The sequence below is a fragment of the Podarcis vaucheri genome, assembly GCF_965113315.1.
Source record: "Podarcis vaucheri genome assembly, chromosome: 1".
NCBI lineage: Eukaryota > Metazoa > Chordata > Lepidosauria > Squamata > Lacertidae > Podarcis > Podarcis vaucheri.
The window spans coordinates 49280677-49303965 of NC_138759.1; the positions used below are offsets into that span (position 1 = coordinate 49280677).

The window sequence follows — 23289 nt, forward strand, 5'->3', positions numbered from 1 at the left end:
CAGAAGCCCAGTCAGGTGGGAAGAGAGAGAGGGGAAGCATGAAAGCCGATGCTTCATTCCAGACTCATAGATATTCATCCTTCTGCTAAATCATGGTTTAATGTTACTAGACCTCTTTAATGTGAACCAGACCTCTTGGTAGTGAAGACCTCTGGTATACGGTGACCACATGAAGGACTCTTTAGGACATTGCAGGGCCTATACTAATGTCAGCATGCAGGCAGCACCTCAGTTCTCTGAGATGACACAGACTTGACAGGCAAACAGTGGTACTGCTGTGCCAAGGAACAATTCACTAACATGAGTCTTGCAACAGTCATGCAGGCCATGACTTTCTCTCCTGCTGTTCCCATTCAAGTATAATTCAAACCAGGTGGAAGAGGCCATGGTCCCTCTCTTGTTAGCATTCTCCTAAAGGGAACCATGTTTGCACAAAAGGGTCTGCTCTCGAAACTGGTTTAGTTCCTGGGAACATATACACACCAGAATTCATGTTGAGTTGCCATACGGGTTGCATGTCAACACTGAGCTCATGCAACCTATGCAGTGCCATGCAGCTCATCTGAGACTTGATATTGTGCATGTTAACTCAACAGTAAGTCCCACTGGGTGGTATTCAACTACCATGTCCCATCAGCTCAAGGATTTCCATTTGCGCAATGGGGGTGCTGCCCCCCCCATTCCCAGCATCCTTCCCAAATGTTCTCCAGAGGGCTGTGGAATTGATTTAGGGGACACACCGGGGGAGAAGAGGGGCAGGACATTCCGTTGCTCAAGCAGAAGTCCTTGAACTAAGAGAACATTCAAGTAACACCACTCTGGCTGTGATCCAATGAGTTCAATGGGCTTATTCCCACACAGATATCGACAGGAGCACAGTCTTAGTTGAGTGCACTGCAGTCACAAGCTTTCAGCCAGTAGCAAAGGGACAAAGTGCTAGTCTCTAAGTCTGCTGGGAAAAGTGACGGGATCAGAAGGAAGTCAGCAAATGGTCCGAGTTCATGTTTTACACTCCAGGGAGGAAAAAAGTAAATAAACACAACCCAGCAAAGTTGGCCTTACCTCGTGCAAGGATGCAAAAGTCTGGCTTTGGTCTCGGGAATAGGCTGTGAAGCAACTCCTTAGGTCTTAAGAAGGAAATCCAGTTCTGCTTGATTTGTTAACATGGGCCAGGCACAAGAGCACAGCTTGACTATTTGGGCATCGGTTCTTCAGCACAAGCTGTACTTACAAGAATATGGTAAATAATATAATGGGTTGCTTTCTGCATGTAACTGTATATCTCTCATGCATGTTAGTGAAGGCAGAAGGGAATGATTTTTGTTCTCTTCTGAGTCCTTCAAGCCCTTTCGCTTAGCATAGAAAGCACCAACGCTTTTAACACAGGCTGTCAGGGTAATGTCATTGAATGCTTCTGGATGAGACTTAATGGATGGTTCCCTAGCAGCTGCTGCCTCACATTTATCAGTCTCAAGAGTGACCTCCAATAACCTATCCACTATAGCTTAGGCATTCATTTTCTGAACATTGTTTTCCTAGTGGCGGAAGAAAAGAGGTAAGGACAGTACTAAACAACAAAAAGCATCACTTATGCCGCATCCTCTGTAGGGGAAAAGGGGACCTTTCATCCATGTGCTTTCAGACAGCATTTGCACTTCAGGACTCATTTTAAAAAATAAAAGTAAAATAAAAAATACCAACAGACCATTTAGCCAGTTGGGGTTTTAAGTTTCTTACTGCAATGTACCATCAACCCTATCAGAAACAGCAAACAAGAAGCCGTACAGAGAATCTCTGCAATGAATTATATTAACACACGCCAGTGAGGAACCAAACACAGAAACAAAACAAAAAACGACAATAAAGACCCTAGCTGCTGCTTCTTTCATCCCCCACCCCCCACAATTAGGCATCTCCCAATAACTTAGCCACAACAATTCTTGCTAGTTTTCTCATACAGCATTTTTGTACAACACACATGCAAAATGAGAAGTGATGTCAGGTCGAAATGCCAGTGAAGCCAAACAAATCCACCAGGAGTTCATATTAAGCGTTGTCACAGACATCCATTGCGACAACTCCATGGGGCCAGAGAGCACAAGTTTCCCTGGAGAGAAAGGAATGGAGGAGAGGAGAAGAGTTGTCAGTCAGTCTTAGTCACACCTAAGTCTGGGCTACTGGGCTGCACCCTTCCCGAGCCGTGAGCTGCTGTGGAGCTTCTTATGGAGTTACTCACAGAGGGGAAACGGCTAGCAGATGGGCTATTTCCAGGGATCTTTCCATATATCTCAGAGTGCTTCGTTAATGGATCCAAAAACACTGACATTTCAACTGAAATAGTTATCGGCTGAGGCTCACAATCAAAATACTTAGGGTTTAAAGATAATCAAACTTCATCCCCCACCCTAACCCCTTCCATTCCCAAGAGTCTCATGCAAAAGCATCAGAGAAGTTGCCCGGCAACCATCATGTGGCTTGAAGCAGCTGCCATTGTTGGCCCAGTATGTCTGACTGGCAGATGTTGGTCACTAGTCTGCTGGACTGGCTTTCTAAGCAAAGGCCACTGACGAAGTGCTGGATGAAGTTGCCTTTCATCTTCCATTTCTGTGAGGGGAAAGAAGGGAAGGAAGACAAAGAACAACATCAAGAGATTTAACCTGACCCCTTCTTTACTTAGTTTCTTGCTTGTTATGTTTAAAGCATACAGCTGTGACGCTACACACTCAAGAAGTGCTAAATAAATCCTATTTGTTCATGGTGTTATTTAGTGTCACCATTTTGAATTTCTGGCATGTGCATGACAGTTTCAGAGCTTTCCCCTTCTAATTCAGTAGCACATCTCAGTGAGAAAGGTATCCAGCGTCTCTAATGATTACAATAGTCACAGCACTATGCCATGCACACTCACCACAGAGGAAGTCCCACAGAAATCTTATTTCTGAGTAAACATGCATAGAATTGCATCTGTCAGTATGAGGCTTGGGGCATCAAGGATGACCTGATTAAGGGGGTGGAACAAGTGGCGAAGGCATCAGACATTTGGATCATTGGGATTCTGACTGGGAGTGGGGATGAATGGCAACCAATCCCCTAGCTTTTGGAATCACATATATTTTGTACAATCAGTGGCATTGGGCTGCTCCCCCCCCCTCCTCCCAGCAGATTCTCTATTCTCTTTTTTCTCTTGTGAATTGCCTCCAGCAAAATTTCCATGTCTTGACTCGGGGCTACTTCTTACGAGGCAATTTATTTTTAGGCACTGCTACCCAAGTTCTAAAATACTGAAGTGTTGCTTGGATTAGTTAGGATAAGCACACGAGTATAAATCATACCCCCCCCACACACACTTTCAAATGTTTTTGAGTGGACCCAACGGTTTCCTAGTCATCACCGACACACATTTATTCACATGGACACTTCACAACTGAGATAATGTGCAAGCATTTTGTACCTGGATATCTGAGTGCAAAGCCTCTTATAAGAAGATGCAGCTCTGAACAGGTAAGTGCACCTATTACCTCTTGGTTCAGCAGCCAGGCAGTCAGGCACAATGTGTGCACAAACCCTAAGTTTCTTTTAGCTAAGGACAATAAAAACCAGTAATTTATGTGACCGAGTGTCATTTTCTACCCTCCCCTACAGCTGTGGCTCAGCTCACTTACCCAAGCCATTCTACGCTTCTTTGCTTTGTAAATGGCATTTTGTAGTGTGTACACATTTCTGGTCTTGTGGCACATGGTGGTGCAAACCACTGATCTATTAAGGGCTAGTGGGTGGACAGTTGATTCTGCCAGACAGCAGGGAATTGGCCATGGCTTGCTTCCAACTGCATGATTCCATTTTTTAGTACGGGCAATCTGTGGTCCTCCGGATATTGTTGGCGTCCAACTCCCATCACCCTTGATCATTGGCCATGAGAGTTGGAGTCCAGCAACATCCTTGTTATAGGTTCTTATAGCACATGAAATTAGACCCTCTCACCTGCCCCAAACATAGCCGCTTGGTGTTTTAACTAGTCCTGTGTGCTTAGAAGCCAGCTAGCATGGCAAAATGAAATGCTCAATAAAGTAACAACATAGTATAGCTGTGAGAACTCCCTAATGCCAATTCTGTGGCACATTAGAGAAGACTGCTCAGCAGTTGAACGGGCTGAACCTTCCCAACGGCTCGTCTTTCCCCTTTTGCTTCTTCAGTCAGGTATGACAGAGGGCCAGGGTGCTCTTAGCAACTTGACCACTCAGGGATATTAAATTGCTATTTGTCTCAGCTGCTTGATTGATGAGGGCAAAAAGGGACAGCCTCCAACCTCAGGGCACATCCAGGTAGGAAATGCTGAGAGCTAGAAGCTCCACCCAGGCTGCTTGGCCCCTTAAAATTCACGCTAGCCCACAGTACGCATTCATAACGGGCAATTCTTCTCAGGTTGACAAGCTGAACAGTTTTAGACAACCAAGACATATGCCGTAGGTTGTAGGGCAACCAGCAAATGTCCAGATGTTAAAATCTATAAACACTTGAAGTAAAGGCTTCATTAGCCATTATCATTAGTTCATTTTCTTGGAAGTACCACCTGCTACACCTGATTTCCTTTGGCAAGATCATTATTTGTCTTGAATCGATTGTGCCGTCTTCAAAGCACTCTGCCTACTGCCACGTTACGGAATCATTTGATTATTTAACATTGGCATCCTATACATTGATATTTAACCCACTTTCATGATCGGACTCCTTCAGTTCTGTTGGTGGACTGACCATATCTCCCATACAAGCAGAACTACCCAGTAAAGCAACAGTGTGCAGGAAGGGGTGAAGAATGAGAGAGAGAATTAAAACTCTCCACAAAATCCAAGATGGGGCCCCCTTTCTAACAAACCTATTTGATCTCAGTAGCCACTTTTTATATGGTAAGGTTGTGTAAGTACCAGGTGTTCTCTTTGTGATGATTTGAAGGACACCCAGTATTTGCTCTGCAAACACTTTGGAATCTGTAAAAGAATAGGGTTACCACGCTGAACATTAGGCAGCTACAGTTCTTCTAGGAAGGGAGGTACCATTCTGATGACCAAAAGTGGCATGTGTGATTTGCAGAACAATGGACTTGGTGAGGTGGAGAGCTTCAAACGTGTCCACTTTAGTACTATTTCCCTGTTGTGGTCCCCCCCCCCCTTTTGCCATCACGTCCAAAATTGGTGTAGTCTTGGGAGGGACTCCCAAAAAGATTTGCTGGGGGTGGGGACTAGCCCTTGCCTGAGGGCAGTGAGTATAGACCTCTGATCTAGAGTCAGTGGGAGAGGATGAAATGTTTTCTAGTAGGTAGGCCAGCTGTAGACTTTCCTGGTGAAGACAGTCCCTTAGTAACTCTTTAAAGAGCTCAGAAATTTCAGCCAGTTCAGAATGCCACTGTCTGACTAATAACAGGTGCTGACTGGGCAGGGTATATTAATCTGATACCATTTCGATGGAATTGGTTGCCTATTTGTTCCCAACCTCAATTCAAAGTGCTGGCTCTTATTTTTAAAGCTCCAAGTCAGGAGTGGGGAACCTCTGGCCCTCCAGCTGTTGTCAAACTACAACTTCCATCAGCCTTGGCAAGCCTGTCCAATGGCCAGGGATGATGGGAGGTTGCAGTTCAGCAACATCTGGAGGGTGGAAGCTTCCTCACTAGGGTCCCCATAACTGCTTTTAGTGGAGTAGGACTACAATGCCTACAATGCCACCTTTCCCTGTGTGTCAGCCCCCTCCCTATCTCAGATCAACAGATCTAATGCATAGCCTTGTGACAAGATTGTGGTGGGTTAGACTTGATCATCCTGGTACTCTTTACTGTCTGTAAGGGGACCAGCTGTGATTTGTCAAGCTCTTCCATTGTACAGAGATTGCTGTCAATGGTAATTAGCCAGGGATGTTTCCCTTCCTTTGGCCCCCAGCAGCATCCTGGCCCCTTTGAGAGACCCATGTATCTTGCTGTTTTTCTGGACTAGAGGCCCACTGATTTGTAAACCTCTTTAAGTAGGATTGATATCCCTCGCCCATTCCTTAGCAGTGGCTTGCAGCAGCAGCAGCAGGGCACCCAGCAAGCATTTTCTCCCGCTAACGAACGACACCAAATGAAAGAAACTCCTCTATTAATTGCACAACTTGAAAGCGCAGCGGTTGTATCAACAGAATCTTTTTCAGTTGTTCCGATTCAACCGAAAGGTAAGGTGAGAGAGGGCACAAGAGTGAGGACGGAGGGCAGGGATGACATGTAAGGAACTGTATTACCGCAATTATTGCATCTTGTAATTAGTTAGCTGTAAATGGCGGGCTTGGTTTCATTAACCTCCCACCCCCACCCCATCACACACATCCAGGCTTGCCACTGCATTTTCCAGGACACGGCCCAAAGAACAGTAATGTCACTGTACAAAACACAGCTTCGTTTGAAGTTTCACATCTGATGGCTTGAGTGCACAAAAGAGTTATTAAAAATAACCCAGCCTTGGGCCAGCAGAGTGGAGATGAGATCTTCCATAGCAAAAAGGAAGAAAGAAGAAAACATTCAAGTTTGACCTTGGCTAATATTTTAGGTCTGAATCATGCATGCAAACTGGTTGGCCGTTTGCAAGCCTGTGGGCCCAGATCTACATCAACGTTTCTCAAACACTGGGCCTTGCTGAAATGGTGTCTCCTCAATGCGAGTACCAGCAATTCCCCACATACTGAGTACAGGTGGTTGGGAGAAAGGGATGTTTAGGAGCAGGGAGGGAAAATAGGCCCTCCCTCCTCTGAAGAGAAAGGGTCAGAGGCTGAATGAAATAAAATTAGAAAAAGGTAAAACGTTGATCAGATTTTTCCTTCTCCTAGATCGGCTACCTTCCCAGGTGGACACGGCCCATCCGCCCCTCACTTCTCTCTATACTAGCATGTGCAGAAACCACATTAAAAACAAGTGTTCTGGAATCAAAGATTGTGTAATATATGGACTACAAATGCTAATCTTTCTCATTCCCACTTTGAAACCCCTTCACTTCAAGCTATGCACTATATAAAACCAAAAGAATTTGAGCTGTGGGAAGCTAATGCCTACTAAAAAAAACCAAGTGCTATTCTGCTGCAGGGGTCACATTCAGAAAGGAATGTTTTCTCAGATTATTATAAAGTAGATGCTGATCCAACCACCTGAAAAATCTCTCTCTGTGTGAGTGTGTGTCTGCAATGGCAATCTGTCTGTTCCTGTAGCATTCCATTTCCCCCTCTCTGGAAGCAAGCGACAGAAGAAACCGCATGATAAACTTCCATCACTTTCCGCTAGCAGCTAATGTTTCACACCCAATTTGTCCATAACAAAATAAGATTTTCAGAATATTTGGGAATAGGTGTCTCCTCCTCCTCCTCCTCCTCCTCCTCCTCCTCTTCTTCTTGTACCCAGATACACATCTAACATAGAATAATTATTCCTCAACATGGCAATTAAGTCATTCCAGTGCAACTAATATAGCAGGTTTAAAAAAAACCACCTATTGATAACTCTTCAGAAATACAGCAAAAATATTTTTAATGGAAGGACTTCCGGGGTTGACGCGATCTGGGAATGGCGGATTCCCTCCGAGCTCCGGAGGGAATCGGCTCAGCAGGGGACGGGTCTTTGCCGTGCCGGCGACACGGGGACCCTTAAAACCGCAGGCGCGGAGCCTGCGGACTGAAGACTCGGTGGGTGCCTTAAGCGCCCCCCTGATTCGCGAAGAGCCTTTTTAAAGGCTGCGGAGGGGATACGGGGGGTGGCGTGGCACCGAGAGTCCATCGCTACCTCTGCTGAGCGAAGCCGCGAGCCATGACCGGAGAGCGCTGACTTCCTTCCTTGAAATTCGGCTGAGAAGAAGAACCCGTGAGTAAATTGAATTTGGACTTTAAGAATTTTACCTACTGAATTTGAGACGATCGGGGTGTGTGTTAAAAGGAAGTCCGCACCCCCCCCCTTGCAGACGATCCAGAGCAACGATAAAAGAACTAAGCTGGAGTGCATACCCTGTAAAGGGTGAGTTTAAAAAGACAGTAACTTCCAAGATTTGGAAAAGAAATTTTGAGCAGGAGAGAGGAGTGTTGGAAGTTCTGTGTTCTGTTGTAAACAACCCTCCCTCCCGGGCCCGGGAGCGTCCTGTTTTGGAGCTTGTATAAGAAGTGCAGAGTTTGACAGCTGTCAAAGCTGTCAAACGGACTGTTAATAGTGGAAAAATCGCTACTTAAGATACCTCTGGATTAAAAGGAGTTACAATTGAACTAAAATTGTTGGAAACAAAGAAACAATAACAAGACAGAGGATTGTTGGAGAAAAGAATACTAAGTAACCAGATTCCCTCTAGGGGGAATTCTGTGGAATTACAATGGCTGTGGATGGAAAGATACTGGGGGAAATTGAAAGGATGTTCTATCTGGTGGGAATCTTACAAGAGCAGACTACGGCTATGAGTGAACAATTGATGACCTTGACTTCTGAAACAAGTAGTTCTGCTGAATGTAACGAGGACCTCAATGAGAAAGAATCCACAGCTGAACCAGAAATGATAACTAAAGAAGAGGAGAAGACAAAACAAGAAAGAGAAGAAGTGATGTGGGAAAACACTGATCAGAAGCTGACACCTGTGGAATATAAACAAGGAGACTATTGGATTAAACCTACTATAAACCTACGAAAGATGCAGAAGACGAAGGTTGAGGCCCTGGGAGTCTATGAAATTAAGGAATTTAAAATAAAGAAATATAATTGGGGCCTCCACATAGACTCTGACTTTGATTACCTTCAAGATTCATGCCTTGTGGAAATTCTTCAGCAGCTGTTTGCAAATATGGGAAGAGATTTTGGACTGACTGTGAAAGAATTCTTTCGAGACGCGATGACCGGCATAAAGGATTACCAACAAGACCGGCGGAGAGGGACTGAAAGAGACTTGAGAGCCTCGGACGTGAGGAACCCGGGCTAAGAACTGTTATTTTGGACATGTTTTTGGAAGGGACGCAAACCGGGGATGGGAGGGAGGGAAGAATCTAGTTTTAACAACACTCAAGACCATGGGATTTTGTTAATAAGATTATTACTTAAGACAAAATGGGAAATCGATGGAAGGGAACTGAGGTCCAACTTAGAAAAAATTTAATTTTGCTTTCTTCTATAAAAGGACTAATATTAAGATGGATAAGGAAATGCCAATTTGCTGATATAAATTTGGGAATAGGGATGCAAGGGAGGGGGTGGGGGGAAGTCAACGACCAGGGTTAGAAAATAACGTTTTTGGAAAGTATACATGTTTGTCGTTCTTTTCTGTTTGTTTGTTTTTGTGTTTTTGTCTTTGTCTATATAAAATGTGAAAACCCAATAAAAAATTCTTTAAAAAAAAAATATTTTTAATGGAAGAACAATTCTCCATTGTCCCAATTCTTACATAAAAAGAAAATGTATGAAGTTTGGGCTTTTTAAAGAATCATCATATTTGCCTTGTGACAAACATAAACTAAGTAGAAAAGCTGACAAAAAATAGGATTGTTTGACTAGTCAATAGATTTATTATAATTATAAGATTTCTTACTTAATATAAAAATACAATATTAAAACAATTTATGCTAAGAATAAGGTGGATTCTAACATGTATCTATCTCAGGTGCCAAAGACTAGGGTGAAGAGATGTTCCTTCAGTGCATCTCAGAAGGAACTCTGCCTCTTGGCATCAGGCAGGAAATTTCACTGTACTCTTTTCAACACCAACTTAAAATATGCTTGTTTAGGTGAGCCTAGCCAGACATGTAGAAGTTGCATGTGTTTTGTTTCCTTTTAGCTACTGCAGATTTTAATCATCTTTTGCATATTTTCAATACCTGCTTTTATTTTTGATTCTAACGTTTTGCCAAATAACGTTAAATCATAGAATTGTAGAATTGTAGAGTTGGAAGGGACCCCAAGGCAGGAAACTCAGCTAAAGCACCCATGACAGACAAAATAAATAAATAAATAAATAAATAAATAAATGAAGGTGCCAGACACGTGTCTGCAAGGAGGGGAGTCCACAGTTTAGCGGAAGCAGGAGAGAATGCCCTCTCCCTTTGATAGAAGGATTGATATATAACTACATGTGCAATTCTAAGCTCTCTCTGGTGCTACTCTACTTCTGGTGCTATAATGTTGCTGTCCCCGCTCAGTGCTATTGACATATTATCTGGTCCCCACAAAAGGGATTCTGCTTCACTTGTTTATTCATCTGCCACAGTTGCTGATAAAAGGGGGGAATGTGTGTTAAAAATTGCAAAGGGCATTTTTTGTACATCAGTGCTAGAATGAGAATGTCTTTTTTAGTATCTATCTATGTAAAAAGGGGGATGCTGGTACTCATATGTTGATAAAAGTGTCATGGGTGCTAGCGCAAAATGTCTACCATTGGCAGCAGAAAAAACAGTGCTAGTAGTCCCTACCAGTGAGTGCTGTCAGAAAAAAAGCTGTTGTGTGTGTGGTGTAGTGGTTAAGAGAGGTGAACTCGTAATCTGGTGAACCGGGTTCGCGTCTCCGCTCCTCCACATGCAGCTGCTGGGTGACCTTGGGCTAGTCACACTTCTCTGAAGTCTCTCAGCCCCACTCACCTCACAGAGTCTTTGTTGTGGGGGAGGAAGGGAAAGGAGAATGTTAGCCGCTTTGAGACTCCTTCGGGTAGTGATAAAGCAGGATATCAAATCCAAACTACTACTACTACTACTACTACTACTACTACTACTACTACTATTCTTCTTCTTCTTCTTCTTCTTCTTCTTCTTCTTCTTCTTCTTCTTCTTCTTCTTCTTCTTTAAAAAACATGCCCAGCTCTGAGACTTTCAGCATTAGGGGGATTGGGGAAGCTTCACTGTGCTGGTGTTTCTGCACAACTACATTGGCCAAGACTTGGTGGTCCCCCTTGCCTCCCACCCTCAGAACGGGTAGCTTTTTCCTGGGATGCTTTGCTTAGCTCTTAATTGGTCCATCCATAACCCAGCTTCTTTCAACACATTGCCACTATTTTCAGAGTCTGTCCCATGGAGTTTTCAGGGTCTAGTTTGTTAGCCACAGTACATCAGTGGCAGCCTGATACAAACTGCATGAGTTCTACCAACTAGTGGAAGATTGCCATATATTTAGGGGACATTTTGGTACTGTGTTTAATAATTGTTATTTTTGTACAGTGTATGTTTGCATTATATCAAATGCTTATTGTGGAGGGCTTTATTTGCATAATGTCATATGGTAACTTGCACTGCTGTTGTGATAGAAATTTGAAGCACTGCTATTAAGCAGCACTTTTAAATGAAGTGATGCCAAGGGGGTAGCTCCAGGAATCCAGTGATTTGGGAAGGATGCCATCTGGGATTCTTAAGAATGATGGAGAAAAAGGCTAGTGAAAAATAATAAAATCAACAGACAGAGCCCAATGCCATATCCACAATCTCTATTTCCTTTCCTGGCCAAAACAGGATTAGCTTATTTTTTCACGTTAGCCCCCTCTTTGCCCTGGTCAATTCCTGAGATGAGTTTTGAGTTTGGGCACGCATACAAAAAGCAGCATGGGAATTGTTGTAGAAACATTCCTTGCTAAAAGGCTCATAATAATGAAGGCTTTGGGGAAAAAACCAATAGTGAAAAAGAAGAACCATGCTTCTGAGCTTTTGGATTCCATTTGAATCCAGAAGACTGCAGAGTACTGGTCTCATATGCAAGCATGGCTCATTCATTGTTTCCATTTCAAAAAGGACACCAGCTAAGAGCTGCAGGTGACAGAAACTTGGCTTCTTAGGCACAAGAGACAATGGAGGATGAGTTCTGCAGCAGCAGTAAGAGTTCGCTATGCCACAGGGAGGAAGATTTTGTGAAAGCACTTAAGAAGAAATTAGTGACCTAGTTCCAAAGCAGGCCGGTGTGCGTGTGGTCACCAGCAGAGGAGGAAGGTAGGCTTAGGCAAGAACAACTCACCGGGGACATTCACACAGCCCTAATTTCAACGGCAAGAGTTTATCCAGGGCATATGTGTTGTGACAGTTTTTATGGGCGCCAGAGCTCTTGGGAAACTTGTGCTTATGTTCTCTATGTGCAAGGTTTTAAAAGGAATTCTGTCCTTGTTTTTTGTTTTGTTTTTTAAAACAGAGACATATAGGCAATTAGGAGTACCTGAACAGGTCGATACTGCTGGAGATGAAGGAGGGGCTGCACATATTTAGTTTAGACTTGTCAACTCCCTCATGCAGAACAGACTCATTCTGTGTCACAGCTATTAATAGAAATAGAAAAACCTCCCATACCAGGGATTCGGAACCTTTGCTGATCTATGGGTTAGATGAATCCCACCCCTACTTTACATCCATTTAGCAGGTAACAAACTGTGGGGAGGGTTGTCAATTTTTGGAGGGGGACTGGAAGAATTCAGGGAGGCATTTTTCAGTTGTTTCTCTCTTTTGTGCCCCTTTTCTTATTTAAAATCCCCTTGAAGCTTCAAACTGTATTTTTGCTGCCACACATGCAAGTAGCTGTAGCAACGAACAGGGCTGCTCTTAGAGACCACCAAAAAACAACAGTTATTTTGCTGTGACCTGGAACAATGCTTTGTCATGATATAGCACTGTTCCAGGGGTATCCTGGAGAAAAAATAGGAGTGGCCAGTCATGGTCACGATCTCTCCCTCTCCCGCCCCACATCTCCCTTGAAATGACACTATGCAATGACGTAGCATAGTTTGAGAGGAGCTATAAGTTGCAGGAGGGGTGGGGTGTGTAACCTGGCCACCAGTTGAGGGCTGCTACGAATAACTGTGCTTCAGCCACCCCACCTTCGGCGATAGCAAAAATACAGTTTATTATAGTAGGGTTATTGAGATACAAAAGTTGTTGAGCTTATAGCAATAGCCCCCCTGGCGCTCTCGAGCTTGAGCCAGGGTTGTCTGCGCCAGAGCCAGACCCTGAACAAGAACCACACACACACTTTTTTAAAAAACACACCCCCAAATCCAGGGCATTTGCTTTAAAATGTAAAATTCCCCCCGGATGGGCATGTATGACCACCGGGAGTTCCCGGACATATTGCAACCTGTCAGGGAACTGCCATCAGTGCCGGAGGGAGAGAGCAAAATCCAGAGGGATTCCACAGAGCGTCCCGGGAGTGGGAGAGGCAGCCCATCTTCTGGGGAAGAGAATCAGCGTAGCACCAGTGGAGAAGGGGGGCAGATGGGGGAAGCGGCGAGGCGGTCCCATGACTCCTTGCCGGGGACCAGCGGGGAGAGTAGAGGTCCTCCGCTGCCTACGCCCTCCTTGCGCAGAAGGCTTTCGCGCAGGGAGAGTAGGAGGAGACTGGGCGTCAAAGAGCTTCTTTGCTGGAAGAAGTTTAAGAAACGCCCACTGACGGATTCTGCCAGCGATTGAGACAGCTACGAGAGAGTGGCTGTCCGGACAGAAAAGGTTCACTCAGGCAGCCCAGCCAGGTGTTTGCACCGGCTTACGCACGAGTAACCCCTAGAACCATTACACAACCCTATATTATAGTAGCTTGGGGGGAGGAGGGGGGGTAGACAAGTCACTGCCACTCACCACCAGTGGTAAGTTTCATCACATAACCTTTCAGAAAATTCTCCCCAAAATTCCACCCTCAATTTCGAGATACTCCCCGCCCCCCAAAAGACTGAATCAGAAATTTAAGCTGAGCCCTAGTCTTTAAAACTCACGCAGGGAAGCAGCCAGTTTTTACCTTTTCTGGCATAACATATGCTATAGCAAAGCAACACATTTCCATACCCTTTCCTACAGAGTTGTACCAGTGACATGAACACATATTAGATATTACCTGTGCCATGAAGTGTGATGTGCAAACCAACCCCACCACTCCCGATACCTGTGCTGTATTGTGACTTCTAAAATTGCTACTAGTGTTCTTTATTTATTCTTATTTTAAACGCCTTAGATGTCCCCCAAATGTTGTCTGACTCTAGCTCCCATCAGCCCCAGTCAGCGTGGCCAGTGTGCTTTGGATGGCACTCACACCACTCACACCACTCACACACAAACACACCAGCTTTATGATATCACCATGGATTGTATCCCAAACCACCCTTATACAATAATTTTTAAAACTAAACTACAATGGCACCACAATAAAACAGGGGAAGTGTGATTAAGGAAGCACAGTACCTGTCTGCCATCTTTCTGATTGCATGCCTCAATTGTGATCTGAGAGCCAGCGGAGAAAGAGGTGATTGAAAGACACTTGTCCTGCTGCCTGATTAAAGGGTCACTGAATATCCACTCCTTTGGAGGAAGAAGAAAAGAACACAGTTCAGTGATGGAAACACAATACCTCTTTAAGTCATCAAGTGCTCAGTGCTCAGTGCATGTTGCTTTTGCTTGTAAGAAAAGGGCTGACTCAGACCTTTTCGTCACCTGAATTTCTCTATGCAATGGCCTTTGGGAATGCATGTACCTGTGATTGCAAGGACAAAGCACGGTGCGAACTAGCAGGAGGGGTCCACTTACTTCTTCAGAGGTTACTGAACCTGCAGCAGCAGCAGCTTTCAGTATAGAGGGGAAACATAGCAGGAAAAAGGCAAGAAACACTGCATATGTGAAGGACACTCAGTTTTGGAAACAGAGACTGAAATCCTGATATAGTTTGGGAAAGATCGAGCACTCAAAGAATTCAGAGTTTAAAAAAGAGCTTTTGAGGCGTGCTTCAAAGGATACTAATTGGCTCTCCCTCTTGCTAGACAACAGCTTGTCCAAGGATTTCAACCTTGGACAAACTTTTCCCATGATTGGCAGAGGTGGAAGGCCAGGGCGTGCAGGGAAACACCTTCCAGCCTAAGGGCCACATCCCCTTATGGAAAACCTCCCAAAGGTCACATGACAATAGTGGGTGGGGCCAGAGGCACAGCTGAGCAGTGCAAGAGATGTGCCTCTTACCTTCCATGCAGTAGCCTTACCTTACAACAATCCAAAATAATAATAATAATAATAATAATAATAATAATAATAATAATAATAATAATAAATTTTATTTATATCCCGCCCTCCCCAGCCGAAGCTGGGCTCAGGGCGGCTAACAACAATCAAATGGTTCAACATTGTAAAACATTCATTATAAAATTAATTAAATCAAATTAAAATCAAATTAATGGCAACCATCAAGCAGAGTTTTGTGCAGATTGCCAGAGGAGGGGGTCAGGCTGCGCCCTGACAAATGCCTGGTGGAACAGCTCTGTCTTGCAGGCCCTGCGGAAGGATGTCAGGTCCTGCAGGGCCCTAGTCTCTTGTGACAGAGCGTTCCACCAGATTGGAGCCGCGGCCGAGAAGGCCCTGGCTCTAGTTGAGGCCAGCCTAACCTCTCTGAGGCCTGGGTTCTTTAGGGTGTTTTTATTTGCAGACCGTAAATTTCTCTGTGGGACATACCAGGAGAGGCGGTCCCGTAGGTACGAGGGTCCTAGGCCGTATAGGGCTTTAAAGGTTAAAACCAGCACCTTAAACCTGATCCTGTACTCCACCGGGAGCCAGTGCAGCTGGTACAGCACCGGATGGATATGATCTCGCAGCGAAGACCCCGTAAGGAGTCTCGCCGCGGCATTCTGCACCCGCTGGAGTTTCTGGGTCAGTCTCAAGGGCAGCCCCACGTAGAGCGAGTTACAATAATCCAGTCTGGAGGTGACCGTCGCGTGGATCACAGTGGCTAGGTCAGGGCGAGAGAGATAAGGAGCCAACTGCTTAGCTTGGCGGAGATGAAAAAATGCCGCCTTTGTTATAGGTGTAATCTGCGCCTCCATAGAGAGGGAGGTATCGAAGATTACACCCAGACTCTTCACGGACGATGCTGGCACTAATTGCACCCCCGCAAGAGACGGGAGTTGCCCCCTCGATCCCATATCGCTCCGTCCCAGCCAGAGGACCTCTGTCTTCGAAGGGTTTAACTTCAACCGGCTCCCACGTAGCCATCCCGCCACAGCTTCCAGACATCTGGTCAGTGTATCTGGGGCCGAGTCAGGATGGCCATCCATCAACAGATAGAGTTGGGTGTCATCGGCATACTGATGGCAACCCAGCCCAAAACTCCGGACAAGCTGGGCGAGGGGGCGCATAAAGATGTTAAAAAGCATCAGGGAGAGAATCGCACCCTGAGGCACTCCACACACCAAGGAGTGGCGCGATGACAATTCCCCCCCAAGCGCCACCCTCTGTCCCCGACCGGAGAGAAACGAGTGCAGCCATTGAAGGACTGTGCCCTGTATCCCCACGTCGGCAAGGCGGCGGTCCAGGAGTTTGTGATCGACCATGTCGAAGGCTGCTGACAGGTCTAGAAGAATCAGCAGCCCCGACCCGCCTCGATCCAGCTGCCTGCGGAGATCATCTGTTAGGGCGACCAGAGCCGTCTCGGTCCCATGACCAGCACGGAAGCTGGACTGGAATGGATCGAGAGCAGATGTTTCATCCAGAAACCTACCAAGCTGTTCAGCAACCGCTCTCTCAATCACCTTACCCAGGAATGGCAGATTCGAAATCGGGCGGTAATTGGATAGATCTAAAGGATCTAATGATGTTTTCTTTAAGAGCGGACGCACCACTGCCTCCTTCAGTTCCCCTGGGAATATCCCAGTGCCAAGGGACAAATTGATGATATCACCCAGGGGGGCCCGCACCTCGTCTGGACACGCTCTAATCAGCCAGGACGGGCACGGGTCAAGAGGACAAGTGGTGGGCTTTCCAGCTTGGAGGAGTCTGTCCACATCGGCTGGGGATATCCGGTCAAAGTGGTCCAATACTGGACCCGAGGACAGTCGAGGGGCCTCCAGTTCCTTCATTGTATCCAAATTGGCAGGGAGGTCATGGCGGAGCAACAGGACCTTCTCCGCAAAAAAGCTCGCAAATGCCTCACAGCTGTGTGTCGAATTGTTATTTAAATTTGGCTGTCCTTCGAGGGACGTTAAAGACCTAATTATACTAAATAATTGCGCCGGGCGAGAGCTGGCGGAGGCAATGGAGGCCGAGAAGTAGGACTTCTTAGCGGCCTTCACTGCCATCTCGTAGGTTTTCATAAAAACCCTATAAGATGTTCTTGAAGCTCCATCACGGGCACCCCGTCATACTCGCTCTAGCCGTCTGAGGTCCCGCTTCATTTTCCGAAGCTCCTCGGTAAACCAGGGAGCCCGGTTTCTGCGGGGTCGCAGAGGGCGCCTAGGTGCGATCTCATCAATGGCTGCTAGGAGCTGGATATTCCAGCCCTCAACAAGCTCAGTCAGTGAGTCGCCAGGGGGAGCAAAAAACAGAGGGTTGGGTTTTTTTTACATACAGCCCATACACCTCTTTCCATTGGACCAGCAAGAGGCAGTATCACAGTGCAAGGACACATTCCATGCAAGAGCATGAAAGGAAGGGACAGAGTGGGACCGGTGAGAGGTGGGGCTTAGGGAGAGGCTTGGGGGTGGGGCAAAGCCTGGGCACCGTCCCGAGGGTCTGATGGAGAGATCGGTAAGGACACATTCAAGCCTTGGGCCTGAGGATTCCCCCCCTCCCTTGCTTTTTCTAGAACAGGCCACAGTTTCTACTTATCTTCCCCAATAGGGAAAGTTATCAACCTGTTTCTAAAACATGATTGTAGCTATTGTCTATGGTGGCAAAACATGCAATTTATCATTAGGGAGACAGCATAGACACCCACCAGTAACAAACACAGAGCAAGAGGGCAAGCCCACTTCATTGATTTACCCTCCCACCTAATAACCATCCTTCCCAACAGACAATTAACATTCGCCTTCTTCGCTGGGATAATTCCCAGGACAGAGATACAGTTCAATGAATTTCAGCAGTTTCAAACAATGACAAAATAGCACAGCAAGTCAAATCAAACAGCTTGTTGGACGCTGTCTGCAGGCTCATTCCCAACCATTAACAGATGTGAGTGAGCATTTGTTGGCATCCAGTAGCCTACTGCGACCTTTTGCTGACTCAAGCGGCTTCCTTGCTATATGACAGCATCTGAATGAAGGGTTCCCGGTCGAGATTGTCAGCTGGAATAAATTCCTCAGAAGCCACTGAAGTTTAAAGGGTTTTGCAAAAAGCAAGATTCTGTAGCTACGTGTTATGTTTGTGGCTATTTACTATGTACTCCAATAGTTTGTTCTGTATTTTATTCCGTATTGTTCTCTTTCCAGGAAATAATTAAAAATATATTTTTTAAAAAGTCGGGAGGATTTTGCCACACATAGCATGAGCTGCTAGGTTATAGAGCAGTTCTATTATGAATGCCCATAATGAATTATAAAGAAAGCAGCTACTATTTCAAGCCAATTTTGAGAGCATTTGCAACTGATTCTTATTCAACATAGAGGGGATTTGCTACCTACTCCAGAATAAGCAAAGCCAATATTTATTCACAAAGAAATTCCCCCCTAGGTGGCTTACAAACAAAACAAAACAATACTAATACATCATAATCAGCAATAGAAAAATATAATTTTGTTGCAAAAGGGAGAGGAAACACCCCCCCTCCTGGAGATTTAAAACACCAATATAAAAACCTGGGTGAACGAAAAGGTCTTAGGCTGTGTGCTCTGGATCCAATGCACTCACAGCACTGCTTTGGGAAGCAATGTCCATACAATGTTAATCACAATCCACATTTATCTACAGGGGTGTTGAAACTTCTTTCAAAGAGGGCCGGATTTGATGAAGTGAAGGGCCGTGGGGGCCGACCAAGGGGCCAAGCAAGGTTGTTGACCTTTTTTTAGGATTGAAGTTGTTCAGCATTTTATAGGATTTTAACCCTAAGTTGTTGAACTATTTTTAGGATTGAAGATTTTACCCCAGAAAATAAACTACCACAGGGGCTGGATTAAACCAACCGGGGGGCTGGATTAGGCCCCCAAATGGACTTTGGACATGCCAGCTAGAGGAATCCAACGTCACACTATGACCTAGCTGCATTTTAAACTGGCAATGTGTGCACAGCCTTAAACCGATTTAGAGCAGTAAATTCTTTACAACAATCTGTCGCCATAACGTCTAACTCCTACAACCTGCAGGATCTAATTCCGTGCTTTGCATTCTGTGGAATGCTCTCCCCAGGGAAGTTTGCCTGGTGCCTTCATTATACACCTTTAGGCACCAGGCAAAACGTTGCTTTTTAACCAGGCCTTTAGTAGTTGTTCTGATTGACATCCTATGCCCTTTTAAAATGTGGCTCTTTTTCGGGGTGGGGGGTGCTATTGGGTTGTTGTTTTTATTTTGATTATATATATATTGTGATTTTTAGGTTGATCTTTTCTGTGAACCGCCCTGAGACCTCCATGTATAGGGCGGTATATAAATTCAATTAATAATAATAATATTAATAATACACATGTGCAACCACACCCAGGATCAACATACATATATTCCCTGTGTGATAGTAGTGCCATTAACTTTTACATACCAAACAGAACTGGTGAAAAGCTCTGGGGGGAATAAAGTGGGCATTATTCCCATATCCAACAAATTTGGTTGATTAGGAGCCACTAAATACTATTTTACATGGTATCACTATTTATAGAGTTCCATGTAGGAAAAAAGTGGTCTGTAGATTCTGACCATCACATCCATGGTAAACGTGTGGCCTCCCCATACCTTGTACATGTAATGCAATACACGTGTGGGGAATCACCACAGCTGCAGATATTATGCATTGATTTCACTTTTTTTGTCCTTCATTGTAGTTCAGGAAAACTGTGCACTGTGTGAAACAGCCTCAAGACATAAAAGTTTGTTTTCACAATACCATAGTTCCCAATGTCCTTTAAATAGCTGCCGCCTCCTCCTCCTCTGTTGGACAGCTCCTGCATGTGGCAAGGGACTTCCTGTCTCTACATCTGAACTATGTCCTTAAGGCAATAGTAAAACAGAATAGTAATGGAATTGTAAGATAATAAGTGGATCTGGGTCATTCTTCACATTAGCTCTCCATTCTCTATGTGGGCACAATGCTATGTGGGCACTGTATCTCAACTGCTGCCCACACGATGCTGGAACCCTGAGGGCTGGTTTCTGTGAGTTTCTCTGAATTTTCTCCCTGACCCTTCTCATCTGTTCTGGCTGTACACCTACAGGCTGTGCTGATTTTCAAGGGCCAAGGAAATGGCCAGAGGGGAGATGTCTGACTGAAAAAAAAGCTCATGTCAAGCAGCGCCGATTCGGAAGAAGAGCTTGGGCTACCAGGGTTGGCCCAAGACATTTTGGTACCCTAGGTGAACCACATAAGGTCTCCCCTGCCATAGAAGAAGGGGTGAGTGAAGATCTCCATCAGGAATAAGGGTGCGGGGAGTGAAGTTCAACAATGGGAATAAGGGTGGGAGGAGACCAGCAGTGCCTCCTATTGGCCAAGAGGCTGCTATAGAGGTGGTACGGGGGGGGGGGGGCGAGCAGCTGCCAAGGAGGCAGCATCCAGCCTCCAAGAAGCACACCACAGCTGTTACTGCAATTGCAACAGCAGCAGTGGGTGGTGCATTCTTTGGACGCCGGATATGCTGCCCCTGTGGATTGTGCTGCGTGAGGCGGTAGCCTTGTGGGCAACCCATTTTATGATGGTTTGCTGTGCAAGCACTTTATCAAGGAGGTCCACTCAAGTGTCTGAGGAAGACCTTCAGGGAAGGATGAATCCCAGTCAATTCCTTCTCTGCCTTCCAACAAGGAGAATCAATGTGGCTTGGAGGAAGAACTGAGGCAAGGCCTGTTGAGGCCTAGCCCTATAGTCCACAAATTATCTTCTGCCTCTGCCCAGCCAAGGGATCCACCAAGATCACCATGCTTCAAATGCACACATTTACCTTCCCCAGTAGGTAGTAGAAAAGCAGTAGAAAATAATAAAGGGACCAACTTCAGTTCACCTCACCTGAGTGGCCACAGGATTGTTCACTGTCCCTTTACAGCTTCCAACCCCTGCTAGAGAATTCCCTGCTGTATCCTGCCCCTGAGACTCCAAGCAATTTGCTCCTTGCTTGATGATGCCAGGAATCAGCTCCTTTTCTGGAACCCTGAGAGACAAAACAAAACCAGAACACAAATTGCTAAATTATCAATACCATCTCTATATTTGATGGTGATAATCCAGAAGAAAATAAAAATAAATCTTCCATATACATATGAGAATAGTATCACACGACACAGAAATGCTATCCCACCTCTGGAGTGAAACACAGCAATAAAAAGAATATTGCAATCAACTGAAGTCACTGAGGGAATTCAAGAAGAACACCAATTGTGAGAATGATAATACCATGTTAAAGCAGGTATATATGTGAACTGTTTGTTTTTCTTGGGCTACAAATTCTACACAAGAAAGTCTGTTTTCCCCAAGATTAACTATGCCCCTTAACTAACCCACTCCTGCTCTTTCATACTTTAGTAATTAAAGAAGTGAGGTGCATCTTACACCACATTTACCTCAGTGATAGTAACTAGTTTGTACCTGTTAAGCAAGCAGACTTTTTGATCTTTTTCAAATTATGGCAAAAGGTTTCAGAATCAGTCTTATTCGTTTTAATTACAACAGATTATAACTTCTAAACATATTACAACATATACCGGCATATGTATTCTCATTTCTATCACCCCAACTGATGGACCACATAACTCCATTGTTCTCTGAGTGGGTTATATATTTTTGCCTTCTAGGATGCCTCATGAAAGAAGGCTACACCTTGCTTATGAGGTTCTGATGCTTTATCCTTTCACAATAAATTAAGCTCGACCCAACTGTGCCTTCTACCGTTTCCCATAGCAACTTTTCAGAAAACCTGATCTTTACCACTGAATCAGAGCAAACATCAACCGTGTTTTCTACAGATTTATGTTTGCTCCAGTTCAGGGTTAAGGAGCAGGTTTTCCCAGGAAAAGCAGCAGAGGAAACAGAAAACCACTCGGAACCATGCCTAGAAACATGAGACAAGTGGAAAATCCCTTGGACTCATGCTTTCTGGGCACGAGACAAAGCAGAAGTGTGGATGAGCTCCCAGTTGTCTAATCCCACCTCAAAAGTTCAAGCTGCCATAGTGAAGAGGCACTGGTTCAAACAGAGCCATGTCAGGCCCATGGCTGGGAGGCATGGAGACACCTGTTCCAGAAAAGAACCTCCAATTTGTCATGCATCTTTCCAATGTGTCACAAGCATGTTTTACCTCTTGGGAAGGCACCTGCCACTTTCCTCCTTCCCACAATGTTAAATATACATCCTGCGGTTTTACTTGAGATTCAAAGGATGACTCACTTGAGCTCAGGGTAGACGTTCTCCAAGTACCACTGGAAGGATTTACAGTTCAGTTTCCTGCGCTGTTCCACTCGGTCCACAATACTGGAAGCAAAAGCAAATTGTTCCTATCTTCCTTGTGAATGTGGACAAAAGAGATTCTCATAACACAGGCAGAACACAAGCAAAGATTACAAAATGCCCAAATGTGTGAAGTGCAGCCACATGCTACTGAAACAATACAATGACACATTTTCACAACACCTATGCTAACAAGTCCTATCAGAGGTGCTTTTGTAATTTCTATTTTAAGCTTAGCGCAGGGGGCGGGGAGGAATCTCAGGCTGATGGGCTAGGTCGGACCTCTTCTGCCTGTCTCTTCCTCCTTTCCCAAGGCATCTATTAATGTAGTCCCACTCCTCTGTTCATCTTGAACCCTTTTGGGCTGCATGGGCCAGATATGGGTGTATCCTACGGCTCACTGAGAAACTGAAGTAGCATGGGAGTGTTTGTTCTGCTCCCAGTAGCATCTTTCTCCTTGCTTTGCCTAGGATCCAGTTACGTAAGGGTAAAGAGAAAGGTAATATACAGTAGCAGACCGCAGGGCGGGGCAGCACTGGTTACCTAACCTCCCGGCAGCAAAGTCTCCACAGCCTACTGTGAGGGGCAAGGCGGTGGGGAGGTTGGCACCAGCTAAGCCAATAAGGTTCCACAGCAAACAACCACTTCACCGTCTTGCCTACTCTCACTGCCAGGAGGTCAGGTAAACGCTGTCACCTCAGCCCGGGATCTGTTTATGGTGATATAAAAAGTGAAGTCACAATGGATCCCTCAGCTGCCAAACAAAACTCATTTTATCAGGCTTCACAAACTGAAAAGCAGACATACATACCAGCAAATCATATGCTGGTGCAGTCACTGGTGTTGCCCTTCTCTCAAGACGGCCTTCCTTTTTACGTTTTACAAGTGTGATGCATTAAATTGTTGACTTAATATTTTTTTTAAAAAAACCTAACCTGTAACAGTATTTTAAAATGCATAACTGTTCTGCGGATTTT

General features: G+C 45.1%; 1 protein-coding gene across 3 annotated transcripts in view; it reads right to left on the reverse strand.

Moving 5' to 3' along the window:
- Window positions 1-1713: 1713 nt before the first annotated feature.
- GALNT16 (polypeptide N-acetylgalactosaminyltransferase 16) overlaps window positions 1714-23289 on the reverse strand; it is a 141385-nt gene continuing 119809 nt past the window's right edge. For 2 of the 3 annotated variants that reach the window (XM_082225185.1, XM_082225184.1), the window contains exons 12-15: window positions 22253-22336; window positions 20879-21020; window positions 14164-14280; window positions 1714-2604 (exon numbers count right to left, since the gene is read on the reverse strand). In XM_082225185.1, coding sequence (XP_082081311.1) covers window positions 2467-2604; window positions 14164-14280; window positions 20879-21020; window positions 22253-22336 — 481 coding nt within the window. In that variant the 3' untranslated portion in view covers window positions 1714-2466. Of the gene's footprint in view, window positions 2605-14163; window positions 14281-19768; window positions 19872-20878; window positions 21021-22252; window positions 22337-23289 lie in introns of those variants that run through there. The other variant, XR_014220403.1, reaches the window with a different exon arrangement.